This window comes from Anopheles darlingi, chromosome 2 (assembly GCF_943734745.1).
Source record: "Anopheles darlingi chromosome 2, idAnoDarlMG_H_01, whole genome shotgun sequence".
NCBI classification, from domain to species: domain Eukaryota; kingdom Metazoa; phylum Arthropoda; class Insecta; order Diptera; family Culicidae; genus Anopheles; species Anopheles darlingi.
Window position 1 is genome coordinate 2,380,001 of NC_064874.1, and position 7,500 is coordinate 2,387,500.

Consider the following 7,500-nt stretch of genomic DNA (forward strand, 5'->3'; position numbering starts at 1 on the left):
TTTCCGTACAGCTGGCACATCAAACCCCTAAAGCATCGTGCTATTTCTTCGACATTGATTGGAGTTTTCTGCTTGCGGTAAGATGCCAACTGTGGTCGGCGGTGTGTGGTGAAATACAACGATCTAATTTTTTTCCTTTTAGATGATTTCCACCTTTGCTACATACCTTAACATTTTGGTGCAGTTTGACATTATACAAATTAAAGCAAAGAGATCTGAAACCAATCAAACAGGTTTAACATTACTAAATGATCAATAATGTCACCGTACATCAAAAAGACGAGGTACGAGCTTTCATCTGAAAATGAAATGCAATGGAATCTAACATGAATGTTCATCAGTTTGATCTGAAGGTTGATACATAATATTAAATATGGATACTTTGGGAAAACGAGCTATTACACTACCAAGGGCTAAGATAAGTTACTTCACGTTCAATAAAATTTTATAAAATTATCCAGTGAATGTTCCTGACCGAAGAGTAATGCTTGGAATATCCAATAAGTACATCTCGCTGAAGATGAGTGTTTACTTCTTCTGAGTTGCAATGGTGCAAAGGAAATACTGGTTAATTTTCCAAGTAAGAGTTTACACTGGGGCCTCGTTGGTTGTTTAGGATCTGTGAACGTTACCATTTATGCCAAGCGCCTAACAAATTTGAACAGACCATTCAGCTACCTTCTAGATTGACCTTTCTTTACCTTCTCAGATATTTTCTCATCCAATAATCATAGAAAAGATGCTTCAAAAGTTGTGATTGCGTGTTTTGCATTTTAATATCAGTTTTCATTATTCCTTAAATAATTATTTAAAAAAAATAATTTGAGATAATATTGCTTGTTTCAAGAACACTAGATTAACCAGAAAAAGAATAAAATATTCTCTATAAAAGAACTTCCGCAATCCTGGTTCGTATAATAGATGACAAACTAGGACAACTAGTCCGGATGTGGTTTGACAGCTTGGGATGAATTGCATCGAACATAGCAACCATCATCTGCACACGCCTTGTGCAAAAGGAACTGGGTGAATGTTGATCAGGGAGCGTTGCTACGTGATGAATTTCCTGTCGCTTTTGTCAGCCCCAGATCGGGCTGGCAGATTTCCATTAACTTGTGCGGATAGCGTATCAGCTCTGCCATGCTTTTCTTGAAATGTGAATGTTCATTCGAGTAAAGCAGCTAAAGCGTAAGAACCGTTCGGTCAGAGCATCTTTTAGGTCAGCCACGAAACAGCCATCACTGGCTACTCGGGTCTAATGTCCTTTCTAAGATGCACGCAATACAGATGCTCAGCTCCCGGGCTGCTGCTTCGCTTGCAACGAAGAGCAATACGACGATTTGTTGCATTTTATGTGAAGTAATGCAGGATGGCTTTGATCCGTCGTTACAATGGGTTTAGTGCATCTGCAATAGGAAATGTGTCTTTCGATGTAGCGTCCCTTCTGCGTTGAGCTGAAATGTGATGTTATCAAATGATCTGTCCTTGCTGGCAACCCACTGTGTGCCCTGTGTAAATAGATGTGAGATTCAGCGATGCTCGCATGCTTCGGCACAGGGACACATTAATCTTCCTGGTATTCGTCTATGCTTAATGTGGCGTACGTTGATAAATGACAGCCTTTTCCTTTTAAGAAATCTGAACTCAACTCCAATAGCGCCTTCATTCAATGACTATCTTTCTGTTGGCTGATACTAACGCATTACACAACATAAAACAATTTTCACATTAAAAGCAATATCATAGAAAGATTTTAATTTATTCATTAAGTGTTCTGCTGGATTCATACTTTACTTGCAATTTCTGCAATGTCAAATTGAACCAAAATTACAATGTGCATTACTAGAGAAGCAATCACCTGTAATACAATGAAAATTAGCACGATGCAGAACGATCGATATAAAAGTAGGTATTATGTTATCTTACCGAAACAAGAAAACTCCACTGAAAATCATAAAGAAGACAGGAAACCTGAGAATTGCTGTTCGACAGTTGTTGTGAAAGGAATTTTATCTGTTTAATAACTGCTTCTCCATAGAATTGATAGCATATTGCTTTGTGTACCATCACCGCTGTCCTTTTGCCCTACGGGTAAAGTTTTCTATTAAATGTATGTACAATCGATAGATGTTTGTGCCAGCTACCTCACTCGATACCAGACTTCCAGTGATTACTACCGTTACAATGAACGATAAGTAGATAGCACCATACACAATATTATTGAAGGTCACATTATGGTCCATTTCGGCGGTCAGTTGTGAAAAGTCGTGAATAATTCCGAATATAGAAAATAGCGTGAATCCAAACGCAGATGCCATCATGCACAGTATTTGCAAAGAAAAGCAGTGATTGAAATCCTGTACCGCATCACAGAGTTTTTCGTGTATCTCTCCATAACACCGTATGCTAGAGATGATATTCGCGTCATCTTCAGTGTTTTTGGTTAGAGTAGAATCCGAAATATTTGAGGTAAACTTCTTGCTATTCAAATAAATATATTAGAACAAAGATAGTATTAACTATACCCAATCCACCCCCAATTAACCATCTTACCGAATGACGTTATTGAGTGCCTTGAAACGCACATAAATTGATGTTAAAGCTATGCACGAAAAGGTACCGAAAATAGTGAATGCCAGTGACGATCGCAAGAATACTACGAAATCGAGCACCCCAAGCTGGGACACAGGATGGCCAGATAATATTAGAAGCACCGCAGTAAAACATAATAAAACATTTGTTAGGATGGGAATGGAGAGGTAAATGCAACTGATCAGTAGATTCAGTTGATGGTTCATTTTGTAGCCATTTTCCAAGAGGACGGTATCCACTACGTATAACGTTTTGAACACGCGATGTATTCGGCGTCCAAAGAAACGGTTGCATAAGGGAACACATAACGACACTAGAAAACCAAGAATCACCGAGCAATACATTCCAGCATTAAGGAGAATAGAGTCGGAATACTGCAATGGCTGACTGATGGACACTTTTAGCGCGTACAAATCTAACGAAACAGCACACACTAGGATAACCTGATCTTGCGTCGTACGAATAATCTCTTGTTTTTCATAATCAATAGTATCGAGAAAAATGCCCATTATTTTACTGGCTCGATAAACAGGCCTTATCTCATCGAAGACAGAGTTCACTTCGAATGAGAATCGGCCTATTACTTTGGGCATATTTGGAAAGAGTTTGGCGAATGCGTGATTGTGATGGTACATTTATACAGCAGTATCAGGGATTGGGTGAAACTGATAGGGAATGATAAATGTAATTAACAAAGGCTTAGATAACGAATGATTAATGGGAAATACCTTTTCTACGCACATACGGCCTCTTAATAAGATCGATCAGTTGAGTCTCATAGCCACGTCGAACTGAAGAAGAATGACAAAGTATGATGCTAGTCCTGCAATACACTGTTGAAACTACTAAATAATTGATCCTAATAATAAAGGATGATGCTATGGCTTACATTAAACACGAATGGCCAATCTATCTGGATCTGTTTGGAGCAAATGACTGCCGAACGATATCGGACCTGCCTCGAGAATACGATCATTGAATGAATCATCTCGCTGTTTGATTCGTTGTTCATCGCTTTGTGAAGCAATGTTCCAGTAAATTTGCTCTTGAAATAATAATGTTGGCTTTGTAAACAACACCTTGATATCCATTTCTCGTTAACTCGAAACCATGTTTTCTTACCTCCTGTGCAATCAATCGTGATCGAATGATGATGAACGTAAACATAGTCATGTAGAATAAACTACCGATTACATTAAAATATGTTATGATTCGCGCATGCGAAATGTTGATGAAAAATATTTTCACCAAAGCAAACAGATTAAAACTGGTAAACTGCATCGCACCGGTTATGTTTAGCAGTATGAAATCGCCGTAATTCCGGTTCACATGCTCTGCAATGTCATTCAATAAACTATGCAGCTCTGCCATTGCCTGTATAATTATGATACGTCTCTGCACAATACTGGGGGGTAATTTGACTTGATCCGTGTACATTCTATCCCCTTCAGCCATATCATCGTTAGAGGTATCAAAAGTTATTTTCATCAAGTTGTTTAAATGTTTGTAACGAAGAGAAATAAGGTAAGATAAGGTAACAAACAAGCTAATGATACAGAAGTAGACGGAATTGAAATAAATCTGACCAAAGACTAAACTCCAGGCAACGGCACGATTTTCTACCATCACAAGTGTACTAAAGTTGAATGCAAGGATGATAATGACGAACACCATCAATCCTGAACCAAACACACGTATTATTTGCTGCTGCTGTGCCACGTGATTTATGGGATGTTGGAGAAGTTGAAACTGGGGAATAAAAAAATGGAGAGCTCATCAACAACATAATTGTAGCACTTGAACAAAGAATGAGCAGTATTTACCTTCATATCTAATTGATGCAACTTTTGAAACAGGGTAGCGAGTGATCGCCAATTCAGAGCATGTATGATGCTCATGAGCGATACCCCCAAAACACCACCAACAAATAGCGTACGCATAACATAAGTTACAATCATCGAACCATTGTTCAACAGCTCTCCGGGAATCAAAAAATTTATAACCGACACCACTATGAGGAGCAAATTCATAAAGCACAGCTTTACTATTTGCCATCCACTCAGCTCAGCCGCACCATTGATTGGATCTCCTCGATACCGGTAAAGGTTTATGCCGAAAATGCTACACATCGCTTCAGTGTACTTAAAAACGTCAAAAATATTACGAGGCTCAGCCCGGAACCATCTATAAAGCGCTCTGAAGCCGTGCATGATTTCACTGGTGGCTCTACGAATGCAATCAAACGCTTATATGGTCTACATGGTAGATACATTTCCCGTTTAATTGAGTTTTAATTGCTATGTTTAATGCCTTAGACGAATGCTTCTATTTAAACCGCCCATTCCGAGGGGTCAGGCTCAATAAGCCCTCGGAAGCAGCAGTTAGTGAAGTGCTTTACGTACCATTAGGCGAAGGCTAGAATGTTCATATTTCAGCGACAAGTAGCTCGTGAATACGCTTTCAAATGGTGGTTTTCCTGTGAAACTTATGCTCAATCTTGCGCATCCGTTTGGGGAGCAACCAAAGTTTACCTCGTACATAATGTTTCGTTGAATGGAGTTGATGGCAAAAATAGATCAGTTCATTGGTTGAAATTGATTGCGATTAGCGTTTTAAGGGTATATTTGCTGAGTGTCGCTCTAACAACTGATTCCTGGAAACTCATATTTGTTTCGAGTTCACCACTTGTGGAGCGAGGTTTGGGGTTTCTGCTCAAAATGCCTTTCCTGTATCTGGTATTTGTTGTCTGGTTACTGGAGTACAAAAAAAGCCAAGTTGTGAAAGTATTCTCCGATATGGAACTTTTCGATGCACAGGTAATCAAAGTAGATGAATGAATGTTGGCAACTTCACTCATCTTTCTCTTCCGTTGCATATCAATCTTCTCGTTTGAATCGTTTGTAGATCATCAAATTTAACTGCAACAGAAACTATCAGCTGTTCCATCTCATGGGAACCATTTGGGTAGCGGTGTGTAGCACAATGCCGTTCTTGATTTTGCTCTTCATGCGTGGCTACCAGTTTTTGATAGATAATTTCAGCATTTCCGCATACATTGTATTCTCATGGAATGGTGGGCTGTGTTTTTTCGTGATGTTCATCCTTCTGCTGCATACAATTGTGATTCGTGTTGATGCTATTAATCTAGTGCTGAAGTAAGCCTTGATCAATATTCTACCAGGTAGAACCTTTTACTGAAAACGTATCCCTCTTCCATTTGAAGGAACTTGTCATCAGTTACAATGGACAAAGAAGGCAATAAACAGGATACAATACGATTGATACGCAAAGTGCGTCAGCTTCATGACAAACTATGCGACGTGACGACCAACTGTTCCGCCTGTTTCGGTATTCCGGTACGATATCTCTTGTCATAAAGAATGTACATGCTTTAACCTCATTCTTTGTCTCATTCAAGGTTGTCTTCGTGATGATCCACTCGCTAACTTGTCAGCTCGTTGTGATATTCGCTCTTATTAGGATTCTTGCCCACCGATATGATGGTACCGAGCTATACGATACCATGTTTTACATATTTGGCTCGTCGTTGTACGCGTTGTTGCCGACCTTTTGTATTGCGTTGGCAGGCGAGTTGCGAAAATCGTCTCTCACCACTTGGAAGCGCGTGCATGCACTAATCAATAAGGCTTCGTCAACGGAAATTGAGGATGAACTGCAATGGCTGTCGGAACAGATGTCTCACCGCACGCCGACCATTGATTTACAATGGTTCGATGTTGATTGGCCAATCTATGTGAAGGTAACCATAGTAACAGCGCGAGTACATTATGAAAAGCCTATCCGACTATCCAACATATTTCTTTACAGGCTTGCAGTGAGTTAGCCACGTATTTGATCATAATGATCCAGTTTGAATCGAAGCTTTAACTCTGACGCTTCGTTCAAAATAACAATTTATTTGAGAAATGGTATACGGTACCGAACACAGATGCACTATGAGACACAAGTGCACAAGTTAATTGATAAAATAAACACGCACATGCACACTTTTTAACACATCGCAAAGAAAAACACGGCGAACTGTAGCTGCATTTGTGACCACATCCTTGAGAATGTTCTGAGTGTGTGTGGTTTTTCAAGCATTGTTTAATTTTCACCGGAATTCGTAGTAAAAAGTATTGTGCCACGGGAAGGTTTTCTTTTTTTTATCCAATCCCGTAACGCGATTATCAGAGAAAGGACACGACAAATGGTTAATTGCGAGATTCATCACTTCATCACCTGAAAGCGGGAGTTTGTTCGAGCATTTTTATTTATCAATTAATAAAGTGAATATGCTTTATCCATTTGGATCGCCGCTACGGATGTCATTAATTAATGAGATGCAATTAAAAGATGGCAATCGTCGAAATTGCTGCATGAGAGGTGAGGGTGCAGCTCGTAGCACACATTGTCGTGACATCGATTTAAACCTGCTTCATACCTTAATTGTAATGATTTCGGATGCGGAATTATTAAGTAAATTTAGCCGCATTACGACACGGCCATGGCAGAATCATCCATTCGGTGAAGCAGAATCATCTGTTCGATTATCGGAAATAGTATCGAACTGCGTTAATATCACTAGATAGCTCACGATAAATCCAAACATCTGCAAGAACAAAAACCCGTTCCATGAGATACTTCCAAGAAGAAAAGAACGTGAAAATCAGGCGCTACTCACGCTGAACACGGTTTTCCAGTTAAATTCGTAGAACAAATTCTGTAATTTCGGTGGCCGAAGCAAGATTTGCTGCGAAAAGTTGGTCAGCTTTTTGCGAATGTTCAGATCGTGCTCCCGTTGTAGGGCGATGTTGACAAGGTTCAGCATGTTTCGGCCACCAGCAGATACCTCGGCACCAGCATGAAATATCATAACGACCATTGTGACGTAGACCAGCCAAGCAG

General features: G+C 39.6%; 3 protein-coding genes across 4 annotated transcripts in view; all 3 read right to left on the reverse strand.

Annotated features, from left to right (window-relative positions):
• Positions 1–841: 841 nt before the first annotated feature.
• LOC125959774 (uncharacterized) lies at positions 842–3,227 on the reverse strand. 2 transcript variants are annotated; one of them, XM_049692709.1, is made up of 4 exons: positions 2,554–3,227; positions 2,145–2,481; positions 1,927–2,085; positions 842–1,858 (listed from the first exon to the last, which is right to left on the reverse strand). In XM_049692709.1, the coding sequence occupies exons 1-4, from the start codon at positions 3,225–3,227 to the stop codon at positions 1,784–1,786; spliced, it is 1,245 nt and encodes a 414-aa protein (XP_049548666.1). In that variant the 3' UTR covers positions 842–1,783. The 2 variants fall into 2 exon arrangements, with proteins under 2 accessions (XP_049548666.1, XP_049548668.1); XM_049692711.1 differs by lacking the exon at positions 842–1,858 and having other exon boundaries at positions 1,948–2,101.
• Positions 3,228–3,310: 83 nt separating this feature from the next.
• On the reverse strand, positions 3,311–5,828 carry LOC125959775 (uncharacterized). Its single transcript, XM_049692712.1, has 4 exons — positions 4,416–5,828; positions 3,715–4,341; positions 3,482–3,637; positions 3,311–3,425 (listed from the first exon to the last, which is right to left on the reverse strand). Exons 1-4 carry the CDS (start codon positions 4,800–4,802, stop codon positions 3,357–3,359), a joined length of 1,239 nt encoding a protein of 412 aa, XP_049548669.1. The 5' UTR covers positions 4,803–5,828; the 3' UTR covers positions 3,311–3,356.
• A 155-nt stretch (positions 5,829–5,983) lies between these two features.
• The window catches only part of LOC125959772 (uncharacterized), a 2,929-nt gene continuing 1,412 nt past the window's right edge, over positions 5,984–7,500 (reverse strand). The window contains exons 1-2 of the mRNA XM_049692707.1: positions 7,277–7,500; positions 5,984–7,204 (exon numbers count right to left, since the gene is read on the reverse strand). The exon at positions 7,277–7,500 is cut by the window's right edge and continues 1,412 nt beyond it. Of these exons, the coding sequence (XP_049548664.1) occupies positions 7,109–7,204; positions 7,277–7,500 (320 nt within the window). The 3' untranslated portion in view covers positions 5,984–7,108. The remainder of the gene's footprint in view (positions 7,205–7,276) is intronic.

Coding starts and splice junctions, on each gene's coding strand:
- LOC125959775 (XM_049692712.1), bottom strand. CDS start 4,802: ATGCACGGCTTCAGAGCGCTTTATAGATGGTTCCGGGCTGAGCCTCGT. Junction 4,342..4,415: donor TGCATCAATTAGATATGAAG/GTAAATACTGCT, acceptor TTTATTCCCCAG/TTTCAACTTCTCCAACATCC. Junction 3,426..3,481: donor ATTGGCCATTCGTGTTTAAT/GTAAGCCATAGC, acceptor TAGTTTCAACAG/TGTATTGCAGGACTAGCATC.
- LOC125959774 (XM_049692709.1), bottom strand. CDS start 3,227: ATGTACCATCACAATCACGCATTCGCCAAACTCTTTCCAAATATGCCC. Junction 2,482..2,553: donor GCACTCAATAACGTCATTCG/GTAAGATGGTTA, acceptor TTATTTGAATAG/CAAGAAGTTTACCTCAAATA. Junction 1,859..1,926: donor AGTGGAGTTTTCTTGTTTCG/GTAAGATAACAT, acceptor ATTGTATTACAG/GTGATTGCTTCTCTAGTAAT.